At 39.5% G+C, this 20729-nt stretch overlaps 1 protein-coding gene across 3 annotated transcripts in view; it reads right to left on the minus strand.

Moving 5' to 3' along the window:
- The window catches only part of MAP2B (methionine aminopeptidase 2B), a 42111-nt gene that overhangs the window by 1210 nt on the left and 20172 nt on the right, over positions 1–20729 (minus strand). For all 3 annotated transcript variants that reach the window (XM_088963760.1, XM_088963761.1, XM_088963762.1), the window contains 9 exons: positions 20353–20389; positions 20165–20272; positions 12914–13013; positions 12630–12775; positions 12461–12552; positions 12269–12363; positions 3866–3962; positions 3194–3337; positions 2447–2664 (listed from right to left, as the gene is read on the minus strand). In XM_088963760.1, coding sequence (XP_088819886.1) covers positions 2447–2664; positions 3194–3337; positions 3866–3962; positions 12269–12363; positions 12461–12552; positions 12630–12775; positions 12914–13013; positions 20165–20272; positions 20353–20389 — 1037 coding nt within the window. The remainder of the gene's footprint in view (positions 1–2446; positions 2665–3193; positions 3338–3865; positions 3963–12268; positions 12364–12460; positions 12553–12629; positions 12776–12913; positions 13014–20164; positions 20273–20352; positions 20390–20729) is intronic.

Consider the following 20729-nt stretch of genomic DNA (forward strand, 5'->3'; position numbering starts at 1 on the left):
CTTTTCCTTCATTGTAAAATTTCTTTTGGTGCGTGTCCTTACCCCCCAAAAAGAACAATCCAAACTTCTCACTACCACTTACTTTGTTAACCACCACATTAATATCCACCTTTATTCTGGAATTGAATTGTTGCTGAAGACTTCTGACAAGCCACCTTCATTTAACCCTTGAGAGAGAGAGCACTCATAGAATGCTCACCACATTCAACCCTTTTTTCACCCACATTTCCCATTTGAGAGCAGCTAACCAATGGAAACTACATCTGTTGATAATTGATTATGCCTACAAGAGGGGAATAAAAGAATTAACCAGCTTACAGTTTGCTTGCTTGACACTTCATGAACTTTCACGTAGAGGGTTAAGGAATGCACTGTTCAAGTCATGTGTGGAGGGTTAAGGAATGCAATGTACAAAGATCTCACATGGTACAAGGCTTGGAAGACTATTTGGATGCCCTTTGCAAATGTGGAGGGGCTCCCATTTATAAGGCACTGCACGTCCTTTGATGTGCAATCATAGCCCTTCATTTATCACCTCCTTACTACAACCATTGGATAACACATCCTTATCTCCAAATATTTTCCACCTTCTCAGCTCACATGGACCACACATTTCGCCTTCCTTTGGTAGAAGCTTCTAAGAATCTTCTAGGAATAATTCAAGCCTAGAACAATACAAGATATTTACAAAGAGTTTCTAGGACACTCTAGACAACTCTAAACAAGAACTACTCTACATTACTAGAGTGTTCCAGGACCTTGTAGAGGACTCTATGAAAGCCTCAGAAGCATCTGTTCTTGGCTAGAATGCTGCTGAACTCGCCATTAAACCTCTAGCTAGATGCCCCTCAGTTCCACAGCTTAGGCAAGGCGTGACACTAAGAAGGCATAACTCTGACTTGATGTGCTCAAGAATCGTAGTTGGAGAAAACTACTTTGCAAGCATGGTTCTTTTACAGCCCAAAAAAGAGAAAAACGTGTCGAAATAAAGATTTTTTCTCATTCTCCAAGGGATCCCTTTAAGTTAAAAAGCCTCTTTGTGTCAAGACCCATGGAGAAGAATATCCAACTTGATCGACTCAAGTCCTATTGTGGAATTCATGAAGAAAAAAACTTTTTATTTGTATATATGGGATTCTATCCCATATTTTTTAATCACCATGAAATTTTGTTAATTAGGAAAAAGAACAATATCTGTACAAAAGAGGTAGAAGTAAACCATTAGTGTTAGGCGATCATCTACTACCTAATTCCATCTAAACACATTTTCCAGTAATCATTACAAAGCTCTGTGGAGATGCACTAGAGCTTAAGTATAATGAACTGTATAGGAAGAGGAATGAAATAGTCTTCGAAGGGAAAGCAAGCTTAAAGGAAGATACGATAGGTGTCTATTACAGTGAAAGTGAGGTATTGGGACAAAACCTTGGGGATTTTTGGCCATTTTTCAGTTGATGATATCACTAGAGGATGGCAGCTGGTGGCATCCTCGTCTTCTTTTAAAACAGAACTTCCATTGCCTTTGAAACCACCAAAACTCAATTGCATTAAACTAATTTTTGATGGATTCAGTTTGCGAAACCTTGGGTCATTAGGTGTTGGGGGAATACTCAGAAATGAAAATGGGAACATATTAGCTACATACTCTGGGCAATAGGTATGGGAAGCATGGGAAATTCAATCAGGGCAGAACTCTTGATAGCAATGCAAGGCCTAAAAATGGCTCATTGAACTATAACAACTTGGAGGTGGAAGGAGATACTAAGGTGGTAGTGGATTGGTTGAAAAACCAACAAGGATATTGGTGCTATGGGCAGATTATTAAGGAGATTAACTATTTTGGGGCCTATGTACGCAGAATGAATAAATTGAAAATGGGGTAGGGATTGCTATACATACTACAACTACATACTACTAAAATAAAGCTTTATTTAATTGCTATTAGGTTGTAACAATTCCAATGAAAGAGTAGATCTAACTGCAAATGATTCTATCACTTAATTCTCTCTCTCTCTCTCCCTCTTTGGAAAAAGGTACTTTTCGTTCAATAGAAAGGTATTCTATCACCTAATTCCTTCATTAATATCTACTCTTTCCTTGTATTGTCAAAATAAAAGATAGATTCTAATTTCTAACCTAACATGGAGCAGGAATAATAAACAATTTGTCAAGCAGAACATTCCTTTTTTCTATGCACACCAACTTTAAAAAGGGCCATTACACAATGGTGGTCCTCCTTATCATGTGTGTGTGTGGGTGTGGGTGTGGGGTGGGGGGGGACAGGGTATGGACCTTAAGTTTTACCATTTTTTGTAACATAGCAGGTGCTCTAAACTTGAACATGCATTCTCATGCTTGTCATCCTGAGATGTGCAATGGTATGCATGCCAGCTTTAATTATGAAAAATATAAACATGAGAATTCCTTGCTATTTAGTGAAACATACCTGAACAATGCCAGTATCACACAGGTTCTTTAGTGCCATTAGATATTTAGTCTCCCCAAGGCGGTCTAAATAACGCCTGCAAAAGGCTAATGTAGAGAAGTTATTGTTGATTGTTGCAAGCAGTTGTTTGGCTTTGGGCAACCTGAGTGGAATGTGTCCAACATCAAAATTTTTCATGTAATGGCTGCACTCCAAATCTTCTCGAACATATCCTTTCCCTACACATCAAAATGGAAAAAATAAACATAACATTAGCGAAGTCATGGTAGTGATTGCTGTCACTCCCTCCCAAACCAACTGGGTAGTATATTGAAATAAGATTAAGTAATGCCCACTAGTCCCAGTGTAACTATTATCATCTTAGCATTCTCAAGCAAAATACTTTTATAATTTTTTTTTTCAAATCAATTATATGGTATACTTGATCAAGAAAATGTTGTATCACTAAAATATCTTAAAAGTACTAACATCCATTTAAACCATTTTATCAGTTGAGCTAGCATCACTGGAATGTTGATCTTCTGCAAACAAATTGCTGTGTACACACTATAAGCAGGACGCTACAGCTGTACATTGGGAACATCACCCCTTGAATGACAAGTATGGGAGGTGTCCCTGATGTGAGGCTGTAGTAACCTGTTCATAGCATGCATACAACATTTGTGCATAGCAGATCCAGACTCGCATCATTGTCCCTTTCGTATTGTATTTTAAATTCTGATACCAGCTACATCATCATATTCTTACCTGTTGATCCAAAAGTTTCAATTGCAAAAAATTCACCCTCTTCCATCTTTGTCTGCTCTCCTCCTTTTACAATAGGGACGGATTTTCCTGCATGGATCTGATAGGGGCCAATGCTATGTCCATTCAAGTTCCGTATGCTTTTGACTAACAAGGAAAGTTGATGAGAATTACACATTAAACATGTTTGTAGAAAATGATAGAGATGGTAAAATAGTATACTCATGAAATGCATAAAAGGTAGAACCACCAAAAGAGTGATTCAAGCTGGAAAGATTCTAATTGAAGATTCTGGGCCAGTTTAATGAATCTGTGGCTGAGTAGTATCACTCCCAGGCCCCATCAAAGAGAACGATGGATAAAAAGTCAACTTTGATTGGTTGCAAAACTCTAAGTATTTGTAGGTGGCATGAACTACAAACCATGGAACAAACAAGCACATTGAAATGCACCATGTCCAATGGTGTAACTGGGATGCACCCAAGAAAAGCCTTGCAGGTCTCTTCAAAAGTTACCATCTCCGTTATCTATATTATCAAGAAGCACAGAACTAGCCACATGGTTATGAATTACAGTATCTCCTTCAAAAGGATGACAAAAGTGAGAATGGCATTTGAGACTATAGAATAATACAGCGTTTAAGACAAAATTAGGTTCAACTTAGTGGTACCATACCCTGAAAAATCTTTCCATTGATCTCAACCTCGTATGATTCCATGACCTCTTGGATTGCAGCACCAACATCACAAAGGCGTACATCAATTCCAGATTCCTAAGCAGGCAAGCAAACATTTTAATATCAGATGAATAGGCATGAATAGCAAGTCTTTATTCAACCCATTTTCTGCAAAAAATATCCATTAATCCTCTAGATCCCAACTCAAGAAATACTAAGGTGAAGCTTGGGATCCTTTTGGAGGCTTTGTAGGAAGCTGCATTATTCTCTAGTCAGTGGTTAGGGGTGATTTCCCTTGTGAGCAACTTTTGAATCACCTTGCTCCCTCTAAAATGACATTTCTTCTGGTCCTTGGAGTTTGAACCATTGCATAAGAAGGACAAGTTCGTTGCTGGCTAGGATGAACATTCATTTTTTCTAGACCATGAAATCCGCTAGTTCTGTGGCAGGCTTGCTTACTTGAGAGATGCCACCGCTAGACAATCACTATACTGAATTTAATCACTTCCAGGTAGCTCAAAGTTCAATTATTTTTAATTTCTTTTGGTTGGAGTTTGAGCCTTCTGCATTCGGGTTGGTATTTCCTTTATTAGTACCTATGCTGTTTTGGAGTGTACTTTTTTTGTAATCCCTTAGTTTTGATCATTAATAAAATCTTCATTATTGACTAAAAAAGAATATATCCACATTTTCTGAGCTATTTCACAGTCAATAAAAAAGTTGATTCATCAATTCCACTCCCCATGGAAACTTTTCTTTTGGGGGGACTAATGGCAGGGATAACACCTTGGGGTTCCTTCTAATTTGAAACTTAACACAGTAACAGTAGAAAACCTTATGTGCTGATTTCAGCCAAGCTTCTTGTGAAAGGAAGAGTAGAAAGTTGGGGATTTCAGCAAGAGAGGAAAGGGGAGAAAAGAGAAGAAGGTCGACTAGGATAGATTAACATAACCCTAGCCACCAGCCCCTCATTCTATTTATAATTAACTTAAGTATAAGATATTACAAGGATGCCCTTAGTAGGGCAGCAAACTCAAACTAAGTAATTACAGCTCTTTAAAAAATAAAAAACTAATGGGCCCAAGGCCCAATAACATCTTAATTTAAAAGAAAATAAACTAAACAAAAGTCGGCCCACTCAACACTCCCCCTCAAGTTGGGATAGATGTCATACATCCCCAACTTGCGTAGATCATGCTCCAGCTTATTCTTTGCAACGCCTTTTGTGAGGACATCAGCAAGCTGCAGATCAGAAGAAATGTATGGAAGACAAACTTCTCCAGAAGTTACCCTTTCTCTGATAAAATGTCTATCTACTTCAATGTGCTTAGTTCGGTCATGCTGGACTGGATTATGAGCAATATTAATTGCTGCCTGGTTATCGCAGTATAGCATCATAGGTTCTTCTGCCTGAACACCGATTTCTTCCAACAGAGAAAGGAACCAGAGAAGTTCTGAAACTCCATGTGCCGTGGCCCTATATTCGGCTTCTGCACTTGATCTTGCCACAACTGTTTGTTTTTTACTCTTCCATGAGACTAGGTTACCCCCAACTAGGGTGCACACTCCTGAAGTGGATATTCTGTCATCGAGGCATCCTACCCAGTCCGCATCTGTATAGGTCTCTAGCTTGAACTGTCCATGATCAGTAAACAATATGCCTCTGCCTGGATGTCCCTTCAGATAAGCAAGGATCCTGTCAACTGCCTTCCAGTGTTGGTCTCGTGGAGCATGCATGTATTGGCTCACTACACTTATTGCATAGGAGATGTCCGGTCTTGTCATGCACAAGTATAGTAGCCGACCCACAAGTCTTTGGTACCTCCCAAGGTCCTTTACTGGTTCACCTTCTGATGCATTGATTCTATGGTTCTGATCAATGGGGGTGCTAGCTGCCTTTGTTCCAAGTTTCCTTGTTTCTTGGAAAAGGTCAAAGACATACTTCCTTTGAGAGATAAAAATTCCATGTTTTGATCTTGCAACTTCAATGCCTAAGAAGTATCTCAGTTCTCCAAGGTCCTTAATCTCAAATTCCTTATGCAGGTTTCTCTTCAGACTATCAATCTCACTTAGATCATTCCCAGCGCTACACAAACAAGGTGTGATCAGATTGAGTTTGAGTGTAGCCAAAAACAATCAGGGCCTTTCTGAATCTGTCGAACCATGCTCTGGGGGATTGTTTCAAGCCATATAGTGACTTCTTCAGCTTGCATACCTTTCCCTCTTTAGCATTATCATAAAAACCAGTTGGAAGATCCATATACACCTCTTCTTGTAGATCCCCATTTAAGAAAGCATTCTTCACATCCAGTTGAAACAAGGGCCAAGAGTATGAGGCAGCAAGAGAAAGGAGTATCCGAACAGAGGTCATCTTTGTGACTGGTGCAAAGGTCTCTAGATAATCAATGCCATAGGTCTGTGTGTATCCTTTTGCAACAAGTCTTGCCTTGTACCTCTCTATGCTTCCATATGCCTTATACTTTACTGTGTAAACCCATCTGTATCCAACTCCTCCTTGCCTTCTGGTAGGTCCACAATCTCCCATGTCTGATTCTTAATCAAAGCTTTCATCTCTTCTTGCATAGTTGCCTTCCACTCAGGTTTGGAGGGAGCCTCACTAGCACCCTTGGGTATAGACACGGAATCAAGAGAAGAGAGAAAAGCACGGTAGGAAGGAGAAAGTCCACTGTGGGATAGGTATTGTGATATGCAATGAGCAGTGCACTTCATCTTCCCTTTTCTAAGAGCAATAGGGAGATCAAGGTTATCTGTAACAGTGTTAGTGGGACCAATGGGAACTGAAATAGTAGAGGGATCAAGAGGAATACCTGGATCTGTATCAGCCGAATCTGGAGTCTCCAAGGGATCGACAGGAAGTGGTGTGAGTTCAGCCGTAGTGGAATCAACCTCCTTATGAAGTCTCTGCCGTGAGTAATACTGTGAAACGAAACGCAAAGGGGGTGGCAAGGTAGGTGACATCGGATGGTTGTCAAGCACAGTAGTAGACACATGAACTGGAACTAGGAGAGGGATAGACTGCTGACTTACTTCCCCAAAACACTCCCCCTGAGAAGGATTCCTTGAGAAGAAGTATGTAGATTCAAAAAAGGTGATGTCCATAGTAACAAACCGGTTCCCAGATACTAGATCATAGCAGCGGTACCCTTTCTGATTCTCTGCATATCCAAGGAAGACACATTTCTTTGCCTTGGGATCAAGCTTCAAACGGTAAGGACCAAGAATATGCGCAAAGCAGACACACCCAAACACCCTTATGAAACATCTCCCCCTGAGGAAAAAGAAGGCTCAATGGAGTGCTGAATCCAAGTATACGAGAAGGCATCCTGTTAATCAGATATACTGCTGTGAGAACAGCATCACCCCAAAACCGAACCAGAACTGTCGTTGTGATCATCATGCTTCTTGCCGTCTCAACAATGTGTCTGTTCTTTCTCTCTACAACACCATTCTGCTGTGGATTGTAGGAGCAGCTACTCTGATGGACAACACCATACTCCAACAGATATGAGGCAAGATGTCTCTCAAAATATTCTCTAGCATTGTCAGATCTGAACATCTTGATTCTAGTTCCAAACTGTGTTAATACCATCTGATGGAATTGCCTCACCAAGGATGGTACCTCATCACGTGATTTCATCAAGTAAATCAAGGAATATCGAGAGAAATCATCCACAAACAGAAAAAAATAGCGATAAACGCCCATAGAGGGAACATGATAAGGGGCCCCACACATCATAATGAATAACATCAAAAGGAAAAGAACATCTTTTATTACTCGGTTTAAAAGAGTGTCTACAATGCTTTCCAAGTTCACAACCTTCACACTTTAACCTTGACAGACTCACAGACTCAAACATTTTTGGAAACAAAGAACTTAAAGAAGAAAAAGACAAATGACCCAGACGATTATGCCAAAGTATAATCCGATCCACAAGTTTTGACTCACTGTCCTTGCAAACATGATGACTTTGGTGAATTGAAAGAGTATCCAGGAGGTAGATTCCATTCACTTCACGACCACTCCCAATCGTCCTCTTTGAATCCAGATCCTGCAAAATACAATGTCCAGGAGAAAAAATTACGGAGTAGTTCAGATGCTTAGTCAAACTACTAATAGATAACAAATTGGTGCTCAATCTAGGAACGTGGAGGACAGAGGGTAAACAAATGGAATCATTAATCTTGACAGATCCCTTCCCAGTAATAGGAACATGGGATCCATCAGCTGTGGAGACCCTATCTTTGCCAGAACTGAGCTGGTAAGAGGAGAAAATGGTGGAGCAATGGGTCATGTGCTCTGAGGCTCTAGAGTTTATAATCTAAGGAGATCTCTCCTTACCTGAAGCAGAAACATAGTTTGCAGTGACATGCGGACTACTTGTGTGGGCAAGGGAGTAGAGTGAGTTCCACCTGTGCTACCTGTACCTTGTTGTCCGGTTGCGGCTGAATTGGAACTAGCTGTATCCCTCTGATTCAGAAGTAACCCAAACCTCTCAAGCTCGGCCCTTACTGCAGCAGCTGCAACAGACTCCAAGGCAGTTGTAGTAGGGGGGGCCGGAGTGTCACCAGTAACTGCCATATGTGCATTTCCTCTCTTATTCTTCAATCTGGTCGACACAAGATGTGGGTGAAGCTTCCAGCAAGTATCTCTTGTATGCTTTGGTTTCTTACAGTAGTCACAGACTAAGTCCCTTTTGTCTTCCTTCTTGTTCTCATTGCCATTTTGTTTAGGTTTCATAGCACCTACCATAGCAGATTGATCAGACATGAGATTCTTCATCATTACATCCCTCCTGCACTCCTCTCCTGAGACGAATGCATATGCTTGGGAGAGAGTGACACTGTCCTTGGAAAGAAGATGTTGTCGTGCAATGTCATACTCAGGGTTAAGGCCAGCAAGGAATTCGAACACCCTATACTTCTCTAAGTGTTTTTGATAGGTAGCTACATCCTTGGTGGTTTCCCAAGCAAAGGTCTCTAGATGGTCAATCTCCTGCCACAGGGTCTTAAGGACTGAAAAATAAGCTGCAACAGATCTATCTCCCTACCTAGTAGCAATAATCTGATTTCTCAGTTGATAAGCCCTAGCAACATTCTCCTTCTATGAATAGGTCTCTGCAACCCCATCCCATATCTCCTTAGCAGTGTTTGCCCATAATAAGTTTTTACTTATGTGCCAGTTTCGGGTTTTACCTCTTCACCAGTAATATACCCCAATTTTCCACGAGCCCCAATGGCCATCTTTGTAGATTGGGACCATTCTAAGTAATTTGTACCATCCAACCTAACTGTAGTAATGGTTCCGGCTCCGAAGGGGTCTCCAGCACCTCCTCCCACTGGTCCCGTTTCATTCCCGGGCTTATATTCAACTCTGTGTCCCTCCATGTGTCTCAAAGAGGTCTAGAAAACAGCTAAAAAATGCAACAAGAATAAACAGAATACCTTATGGAACCAACGACACTCCTTTGGTGTCCTGGACTTTCTTCCCACGAAAGATTCCTTTTCGGTGGGATGGGGAGAAGAGAGAGAAGCAATCGCGCTCTCTAGAGGCCTCCAAACCACATGGAACTTGAATCGCCCCTTACAAAAAACCCAGAGGAACCCTAGAAAAATAGGGCGCCACTACCTAGGTCAAAATTGAAGAGTCCAACAAAATCAGAACTCTTCCCCTTTCTCCAGTTTTTCCTGATTCTGATGAGAAACCCTAGACTAGCTACAGGGCATACAGATCCATCAAGAAAATTCAAAATCTGGACTTACCTGAAAGCTTCGATTAGCCTCTTAAAACTCCATGCAGTCGGTCGATCTAGGGCTGCAGGAATAAATCTCTTCAAGAACCTTCAACCTGCTTTGATACCAAGTAGAAAACCTTATGTGCTGATTTCAGCCAAGTTCTTGTGAAAGGAAGAGTAGAAAGTTGGGGATTTCAGCAAGAAAGGAAAGGGGAGAAAAGAGAAGGTCGACTAGGATAAATTAACATAACCCTAGCCGCCAGCCCCTCATTCTATTTATAATTAACTTAAGTATGAGATATTACAAGGATGCCCTTAGTAGGGCGGCAACTCAAACTAAGTAATTACAGCTCTTTAAAAAATAAAAAACTAATGGGCCCAAGGCCCAATAACATCTTAATTTAAAAGAAAATAAACTAAACACAAGTCGGCCCACTCAACAGTAACAATCATTTTCAGCACTGCCAAGAAAAGGAAAGCCTTCATCCTTTGCACAGTACATAATTCACAAATTGGCTTAGCCAAACAGGCAAAGAGTTATGACCCACCAAAACTTTGAAATGAAAACAAACACGGCTCCGATGAAGACTCAAGAGTGTAGTGCCATGTAGGGCAAAACATAATAAAAAGTTAATGCATTTCAATATTTCTAATGTGGTAGTGCCCTGTTCAAATGTGCTAAGAAAGGTTGTTGGTTCATATGAACTAAAGTCATATGATTTCTTTCTTTCATTGGAAAGCCTATGGAGCTCAGGAATAAGAAAAGAAAGGAAGTGACAAAATCTAATGCTATAACCAAAGGCAATATTTAAAAATAGTTCACAGATTATTTAGCAAAATACATTTCCAGCTAACCTCCAAAGCAGGGAAAGATGGTACATCTAAAATCACTACATCAATAACACTTTTTCTTGAGATTTCATGGCTTCAAATCAAAACAGAAGATGTTATGGAGAATGGCTACTGTAACTTTTAATATATTCATCTAGAGATAATACAACAAAGTAACTGTGAAGGCAAACAGGTTCCTGAGGAATGTAGGCTGAAGCATTCTTCTTTCCCTTGATTGCTTTCTAGGGGTGCTCACGGTTTTACTAAGGGTGTTCACGGTTCGGTTAACCGAACCACAAGAAGAATAGAGGGTTTTACTAGGGGTGCTCATGGTTCGGTTAACAGAACCGTGGGCCTTTTTTTTGTAACTGAATCGGTACTACCGGTTTTTGGAAAACCGGTAACCAAAACCGAACCGAAGCCAATCAGTTAACTGGTTGACTGGTTTGGTTAACTGTCGGTTCGGTTCGTCGGTTTTTAATTTTTACAATATAATATATATAAATATGTAATAAAATATTATAAATATATTTAAAATATTATATTTTACATAATAAATAATATATCATATATTATAAATATATTTATATATAATGCATATTTATTACTTTATAATATATAAAATATATAGAAATACATGTATACCGGTCGATTCGGTTCACCGCCGATTTTCTATATTGGTTAACCGAAACCAGACTGGTACCTTAGGTTTTTTAAAAACACCGAACCGATCAATTCGGTTTTTCGGTTTTTTTTTTCACCCCTAGGTTTTACTAGGCAAACTGTAGCTGCATGTGTGGATCCCAAGAAGAAGCTATCCTGCTCGAGATCTAGACATTATCTGATTAAACAAAAAGAGATCCTCAAAGTAGCCTTCTATCAACAGTAACAAGAAAGCAAAAGTTTTTGAGTCCAATCTCTTCTGCCATATGTTTAAGTTGCAGAGAGAAATAGGAGATTATTTGTAGACACAATTAGAGACAATAGAAGAATTGAATGGCTGCTGGTGTATCCAGAATTTAAGGACATTCCTAAGGAATTTGGGCTTACGGTCATCCCTTGAAGTGGATGCTGAAATTTCTTCAACAATGTTGTAAAACTAATGTCTTTTATAATGCACAACTCTTTTATGGGGTTTGTTCTCTTGGATGAGTTACATCTCAGCTGAATTGGATTGCAACCAGTTTTTTCTTTTAATAAAATTTCTTTTCTCTTTTCCATCAAAAAGAAAAAAAAAATGCAGTCTTGAGGGAACTTTTTTGCCCTCATGTATGTCAACAGCTTTGTACATATCTGTTCATCCCAGCCTTGAGTGGTTTCTCTTTGATCTATTGGTGGAAGAGAGGAGGGCTTTTGTTTTTAGATGATTGATGATTCCATTCTCTTGGCTTGGAGTCAATGGCTCCCATGTACTTCGTTTTTCTAATACATACATTGAAGTGGAGGTTTTGCTAGTCAGGTTGTTTGGTGGAGTCTAAACAACCAGGGAAACTTCCATTTGGCTAGTTAGCTTGAGATTAAAGCCCAGTCCCTGAATTCCTAAACACATTTTAGATTATGTAAAAAAAAAAAATTGGCTTAAAATACCTTGCCATATGTTCTAGATAAACTCTCTTATATATCTAATGAATGGTTTGAATGGCCCACAAGATTCCTCTTTGTAGCTAAGAAAGAGTTGGCCATTTAAGGAAACTCTGTACTTGGCCTGATTAGGGGCCAATGTGGAATGCAAAAAAGAGCAGGTTGCAAATCCAACTAATCAGCTAGGCAAGAAAAAAAAAAAAAAAAAAGCAGCTTGTATGGTAGAATGCACACTACCTTAATTCCAGTATTGGTTGCCTCCTTTGAAGCCTCAAGCAGAGGATCAAACATGGGGTTGAATGCTACTGTAAAAGCACAATCAACTATATGTCCTGTAAATCAAACCAATTCACAAAAATAGACATCAAAGACATGCCATCAGTCAGTATATTGGAGAATCAAACAATGGAGAAAACTGAAGAGAATTACCATCAATATGAGTTCCAAAATCCAACTTCATAACATCATCATACTGAAGCACAGTCTTATCCCCAGAATTGGGTGTCCAATGTGCAGCAACCCTGGTAAAAAGGACATTTAGTATAAAAAAGTACAATTAAAAAGTCAGGATAGAAATCAATTATGACTACAAGAATACCAATTTAGTGAGCATCCTGTAGGGAATGCAATGCCCGCTTGTAGACCATTTTCTGAAATTAACTTACGAACGGTATTCTCCAAGGTTTCACAGAGATCAGTCATCAACATCCCAGGTTTAAGAATACTTCTGATGTATTTTCGAACCTAGTGACAAGTAACCAAGCAATAACTTTATGTGCTTGCAAAATACTGGATGCAAAATTTTTCTGTAAGATTTGATTGATGCTTTTGTATCCTATGTTCTAGAGCATTAAAATTGTTTATCTAAAATTAAACTACAACCTGTCGATGAACTTCTGCTGCTTGGCGAACTGCATTATAGATGGGTTTTTCAAGGCGCTCCAAATCCCGCTTTTCTTCAGAAGTAGTCCTCCATAGGTTACTAATAGATAGCCATCAACTTTAAAACCAAGCTCCAAAGAGGGAAAAAAAAGATTTTAAATAAAAAAAAAAGAAATAGCAACATGAGAAATATGTAAATGTTGTTATAGTCCAAAAGCCAGTTAATTAATGGAGTTTCCCATGTCAGCAGTTTCTCTCTTCTGTCTTTTATGCTGCAAAACCCCTCAACTTTTTTCCACAGAATTAGACAAAATATGACTAAAGGCAACATCTATCATTATGTATAAGAGAAGCTATTGCAAAACAATTAATGCCTATGGTCATTTGTCAGTGCATATATCTCTTTAAAACCAGAGGATCCCACTCACACACAAAAATAAATATTACTACAGAATATGAGACAATTGACACCAATTCACGCAGGTCCTTTCTAGTATCAACAAAATGTTAAGTGAAGAGAAATGTATTGCCAGAAAGTTGCGCCCCTTATCAATCAAAAATAAGGAAATAGTGCTTTTTAATAAAACCCCTTGACATCCAAGAAAATAAGCAAAGAAAATTATCAGTACAGATGAGAAGCATTTCAATAATGGTAGTATGTTTGTAGGATGTCTTTGTCTGTAGAAGTCCATGTATATGCATATATGGATATACAAAAAACATAGAAAACTCAACTTTTGGCCAATTCCTTGGAGTTGGGACAAGGCATAGATGATATGATGAGAACTCAACCTTTATCCCAGCTATTTGGTGTTAACTACACAAATGACAAATGCCCTGTCGTTCTGCTCTATCAAGACCCAATAAATACATATATAGAGGGACAAAAGGTTAATGCACAATCCGTCAGGGAAATTATCCACCTATGCTTGTCCAATAGTATCCTGACCTCAGGATTTTTCTTGTCAACATGGGAGGCCCACAAATCCCTACATGGACTTCCTCAATCAACCAAGCTGCTTGGTCTTCATCTACAAATAACAATTGCACTCCATATGATCACTTGTACAATCGTCCCCCACACATCACAATCTAGTTTGCCAACCTGATTAGGGTCCTCTATTCATTCTTAGAGACTGCTTCCAAAAACTCGCCCTTTTCTATGAATTTCTGGACGTTGGTGTATCAAGGCTTCCATCTAGTAAATATCAACAACATTACGGTAGATCAGAGCATCCCTTTACTTTATGGTGATCGGCCTAACACTTACTCCCTCCAAATATTGCCACTGCAAATGCTAAGGGGTGTTGAGGAATGAGTAAATTGATTCTTCATCCTTGGTAAATAATGGTAATAGGCTGGTCCAGATAGAAGGTAGGGGCAAGGCTTAAAGTATTGATACACCTTATACATGCGAACAGGCATTTCAGGTGTTTTGATACTACAAATCATGTTTTTTATTTTTTTATCAAAATTGATCAAGGAGTCGATCTTAGACCTGCCCCCTAAAAGGTACCCAAAATCCCAAACCCTTTATATTTCAATTATCAGTGGCTTGCTGATACAATATGGTACACCTGATACAGGGCGTATAATATTGATACTTTAAACCTTGGGTAGAAGGACCTTGGACTTAGGCTCCAGTGTCCAAAGAGAACATCTTGTTTAGACTGATTTGGTGATTAGCTAATATTCTAACTACTAGTGTAACATGAGGTGCTGTCAGGATAGATGTGCTTGGGAAGCTACCTTCCCACGATAAAGTCAGTTCACATATTTCTTCTGTATAATCATGTAATTTAGTACACTCCAAAAAAGCTAAGTTGAGCTAAGAATGTTGAGATATGAATAGCAAGAATACAAAGGAAGCAATTAGAAATGAGCCATTAGAGTAAGAGTAGCGCCAATTGATGTTGATGGAAGTTGGTTGAAATGGTTAAGGTGCAAGGTGGGCCAGGTTACAACCATAACCCAACCCAGTTGTTGAAACCCCAACACTAGCCCTTATGGACGTTAGTGGATCAAGTTAAGTGGTAACCCACCTTGAATTGACCCTATCAAGTTGGTTTTGTGTTGAAGCTGGCCATACTAAGCCCAGCTTGGAAAAAAAATGTTAATATAGCCTTCACTAAGAACAGGGGTACTGTTGATTGGATGGGTTGCTGCAGGTTTGTAATCCTATTCCATATTGTTGAGTCAAACCCATACCGAACCCAACTTACTGACATCCCAACTAACTCTAACCCAACTTGATCACATCAAGTTGGATTCAGATTGCCCCAATGTAAATTTAATGATAATAGGAGTGCAAACCAGGGCACACTTAGGATTGGAATCTTCTAGATTTCAGATAATCAACTGTCAAAACACTATCCATGGCTACCAGCCACTCCAAAGCCTCAACTCTTGGTGGAACCGGGTTTCCCCAAATACCTTCAATCTGATTTAAGTCTGTGCTGGACCTGATAAGAATCATGTAACATGATTTAACCGAAAATCTTCCATTTTTACATTCTTTCCACCAAAGCTCATCCCTCTGCTGATCTGAAATTTTCATACATTCTAATTTTTCTAACAAAGATATACATTCTTCCACTTCTCCATCCAGCACAGGCCTCCTAAATTTTGGATTCCAAACCAATTGATCCCCCTTCTTTCATAGCAGTCACTGATAGCTACATCAACCTCGGTCGGTCTATACAGTCTTGGACATAACTCATTCAGCTTGCCCACCCCATGCCAATCATCCTCCCAAAATCTGATTTTTGATCCATCCCCCACTACAAAACTTGTTAGACTTCTAAATTCCCTGTTAAAACTCATAATCCCCATCCACACACTCACCCCAGATGATGCCCTCACCTCCTTAGATTCCTAGACAAACCTCACCACCCCATATTTTCCAACCACCACCCTACTCCATAATGAATTTTCCTCTCTCCCTAAACTAAATCTCCATAGCCACTTCCCCAATAAGGCCCTGTTAAAGGTTCTCGCTCTTAGCCCCAGTCCTCCCCTTTCTTTTGGTTTACAGACCTTATCCCAACTAAGCGAAATTTCTTTCCCCCTCCTCCCCATCCCATTGGAAATCCCTGTGAATCTTCTCTAGTATTTCAGCCACTCTAATTGGTATTTTCAGTAGAGATAGATGATAGGTTGGTAGACTAGACAATACACTTCTAATTAAAGTTATTCCCCTCCTAAGGATAAATACTTAGCTTTCCACCCATCCAACCTCCTTTCAATCCTCTCCAAAATGGTTTCCATATTATGTCTGAGTTTGAGGCTCCTATCAGCATTCCCAAATATATAAAAGGGAGCTCACCAATTCTGCATTCAAGTGCATCATCATACTCCAAGATAACCTCCCTCCCCACCTCTCCAATTCCTATTATTATGCTTTTGGAGAGATTAATCTTCAGCCCTGTTAACATTTCAAAATTTTCCAACACTTCTCTTAAATTCAGCATCTGTTCCACTGTTGCATCTAAAAAAACCAAAGTATCGCCCGTGCAGATGAGAGATGCAAGGCCCATCCCTTCCAACCTTAAAACCTTCAATCAAGCCTATTTGTCCACTTCTTTCTAAGAGCAGATTCAAAATCTCCAGAACCATGACAAACAGCATAGGAGATATTGGGTCTCCTTGTCTTAGACCCTTGGAGGCTTGATAGAAATCTGAGGATATGCCATTTATAAGGATGGAGAAGGAGACCGTAGACATACATGCATGCATCCAAGCCCTCCACTTTTCCCCAAACCCCACCAATCTCTGGATTTTTTCTAAGAATCCCCATTCCACGTGGTCATAGGCCTTCTCAATGTCAATCTTACACACGAAACCTGGTATGCCACTCCTCAGTCTACAGTCAATGCATTCACTTGCTACTAGGACTCCATCCAAGATTAGACTTCCACAAAGGCCACCTGAGATTCCTCAACCACCTCATGCAATACAGTCTTCAATCTTTTGGATAAAACTTTAGCCAATAACTTGTAAGGACTGCTGATTAAGCTTATTGGCCTAAATAATCCGCTGCTCCATCCTTCTTTGGGATTAGAGCAATGAAGGTAGCATTCTCCATCTTCTCTAAAATCTTCTCTCTATGGAACTCCTTCAACATTTGGACAAAGTGTCTTTCCAGCCAGTTCCAACCAGCCTTAATACAAGTGAAATTGAAATCATCCAAGCCAGGGGCTTTGTCCCCATTGATACCTCTTAAGGCTTCTTTTTTTTTATGAATACGAAATGATTTATTAATGATATATCAGAAATGTTACAAGAACCACAAGGAGAGGCACAAGGTGCAACCTACCTTGAGTTTGAGTGTAAAAACTACGCCGGCATTACAATGTTGCCCAGTACAGATGTTTCCTCAACACCCTCTGTTTAGCAAGATGATCAGCCAAAGCATTCGCTGACCTACTCACCCAAAGTGAGCTAACAGACATGTTATTTATTAACCAGATTACCAGATTGCCTTTTTTAGGTAATCCTTGTAGCACCAAATGACTGATTCTGGATCTGCTAACAAGCCCAGAACAATCTTAGAATCTCCCTCAATTAGAAGATGCTCAACTATCCTTGTAGAGCCACCAATAGTTGAACCAGATTGTTGTCCTTAACTTCAGTACTCCTTTGCATGAGGGGCTAGGGTTTCCTTGACAGCATCAAAGTTCAACTTTACCCAACTGTCAGCTGGTGGGGTCCAAAAGGCAATGATCTTCTCCTTCCTAGAGGAGCTATTTGCCAGTGAATTGCCCTGGTTAGGATACACTCCTTGATAAGTAAAAGACTTTGTTCCTTTTCTTGGAAAATCCTTGCATTCCTTTCTTCCTAAATTGTCCAAAGTGCCGCAGCTCTAATACATCTCCACATAATTCTCCCTTTTTTGTTGGGCGACACAAAAGTCTATGGATCAAAGAGTAGGTATATTTGCAAGTTGGTTCCACCTACACCCAAACAAGGCAAAAATCCAAACCCAAATAGTTACAATGGAAGTGCAGGAAATTAATAATAAGTGGAAGCAACCCTCACCATTTACCTTGCAAAGAATACACCAATTATTACCTTGCAAATAAGTGGAAGCCACTTCTTTGAAGGTGAGGATACACCAAGCATGGAGAGGTATCCCCACTACACCAAACCATGTCACGTAACTCGTTCTCCTACCACTCAGCTCCCCAACCAACTGATAGGAACCACCAATCTAGTCTCAGGTCGAAATTCTGGTCTTTGGTATGTTCCCCTTCCAAAACCTTCTCTGCAAGCTCCCTGCTATGAAACATGAGTAGCAGCAGTTATGCATTCAACTTCATTACCCCAAACACCTTTTCTTTTCCCCATTTCATTATCGCCCAAGCTTCAAACTCCTTTGTGTCCATCTCTTTCCCTGCTACAATTCCCACCAAGCTCGCGTGTTGAACCTTCATCCGCTCCGCCATTTTCCTCGTCTTCGTTGCATCAACCACAACTTTCTTCACGAAGCATTAGCGAAGAACAAGAACCCCCATATTCTTCATCTCCATTAAACAGATCTTCATCATATTCTTCATCTCCATTAAACAGAAATTTTATAATGTATGTGTATGTTGATAGATAACAGTTAAAGCCTTTCATTACTGAATAAAATGCTAGTACAGAGAGAAACATAGAAGTGGTTAGCCTCATCTAATCACCAAGTGCATTACAATTACAGCTCCTTTTACTAAATCAAACCTCAATACAATTTGCTCCTTGCCCACCCCTATCCTTGCCAGTCCATTAGCCAGCCTAGGCACCCATTTTACAATTTCTCCCAACACTTGTGTTAGCTGCCCATGTTTGTGTTAGCTCCCAACCCTTCTTCATTTCTGAATACAACGCCAATCCCAGAATGGCCCAGATTCCCAATGCTACAGCCATAAAAGTTTAGTTATATAAGCCAAATAGCCCATGAACAACAGTAACAGTTGAGTATTTTGCTACCTGCATCAAATTTCTTATGGTGTCATCCATGTGGCTTGACCCAATGAATCGTTTTAACAGTGATATTTTCTATTATCTCCGCAGCTGATCACTCCTTGTAACTAAACAATCTTGCATTTCTTTCTTCCAATAAGCACCAGAGAATGGCAACTCTTATGCAATAATAGATTCAAAATCACAAGAGATTAGTAAGTGGAATGGGTTCTCATCACTTTCTCTGGAGAGAATACGGAATACCTCCCTACAGAAAGCTCTAATTTTTGGTGGTACCTCTCCAAATGGCATTTGCAGGGCAAGAGCTGGAAGGCTGAGGACCTATTCCAATGTTAGAGAAAAAAGACACACAAGAAAAGGTTCCATAAATATAAGGGGTTCAAATTCTGGAATCAAAAGCATCGGGATCAACAAAAAACACCATTCAACAGACCAAAAAGAGCACAATGTTGGGGTTTCACAATCCCTGATTCCTTTATGATGCCCCAGACCCCAGTTCCAACCTTGGTCAGAAATTAAAGCATAATTAGATAACCAAGCAGTCACTATTAGAAAGAGGGAAAATGGTGGGAAATTGATCCTTAACAGGCATCTCCCCCCACATCACAAGTCCTACATCATCCTGCTATGGGGTAGAAACAATGGATATATAGAAACATTAGCTTTTGACAGGGATGAGAGAAATGCTCTCAAGTGAGATGTAATTCTTTTCCATTTTGAAAAGATTCTTAGCAAGTTGATCTAATACTCAGTTCCAGAAAGTGGATGACCTTGGATTCCCCTCTAGGAGTAATCCTAAGTATCTTATTGACTAGTATCTTACTTACCCCCACTAAGCAGCTCAGAGCATTTCACCAACTGAAGGTTTGTCACACTACCTCCCCCCCCCCCACCCCCAGCAAAAAATAACCACAACATTGGCAAAAAGTAGGTGGAATACAACTTGATCCCTGCCTATCCTCCAAAATCTCCACTAGATGTAGTCTATCAGCTCTCAAGATCAGCCTACTAAGAAGATCAGCTATTATAGTGAAACGAAATGGAGATAAACGGGTCTCATGAACCATGATAAATATAATTACCTTGGTGTCAGCCTACTAAGAAGATCAGCTATTATAGTGAAACGAAATGGAGATAAACGGGTCTCATGAACCATGATAAATATAATTACCTTGGTGTCAATATTTTCCATTCCTGATTGGCTCCTTCTTACAAGTTTTTTCAGCTAGAGAGAAACTGAATGTCTAGCTATACCCTAATTGTATGGAATTATTTATAGTATGTACTTACTCATCTTTGTACTGCTGAATTTCACCCTCAGGGAACTCCCCAGATGGGAAAAGTTGAATAACAGGAATAGATGGAGGTTCAGTTTGTTGAAGAGTTTCTTTCTTCTTCCTGTAATACAAAGGAGTGATTAGCAATTTACACCTAGAGAAAATAACTACAAGTTTACAATTAGAGGAAAGGAAACTCACTTGCTTTTGCTCTTCTTTTTTTTCTTCTTTGAAGTTTCTGTCAAAACAATTTCCCAAATGCAAGCAGAAGCACATCAGATGATCAGGAAAAAACATAAAAAAACTACACTTACAGGTCTTGGCAAAATAAGCTATTAATAGAAGTTCCACCAAAGAGAAAAACTACCAACAAAATTACCAATAAAATAGAAAAACCCATGAACATTGTATTTCACTATGCAACAGCATACTTATTTTAAAAATGTATAAATAAAATCGTGACTTTGAACATGATTATGAAAATAAATGAACAAATATAATTGCTTTAGTAACACATAAACACAATGTAGACATTGTCGCAAGTGAGGTTGCCAAGGAAATAGTTTGGATGAAGAAAT

Source organism: Nelumbo lutea, chromosome 1, assembly GCF_056320005.1.
Source record: "Nelumbo lutea isolate HS-2025 chromosome 1, American lotus-T2T, whole genome shotgun sequence".
Taxonomy (NCBI): domain Eukaryota; kingdom Viridiplantae; phylum Streptophyta; class Magnoliopsida; order Proteales; family Nelumbonaceae; genus Nelumbo; species Nelumbo lutea.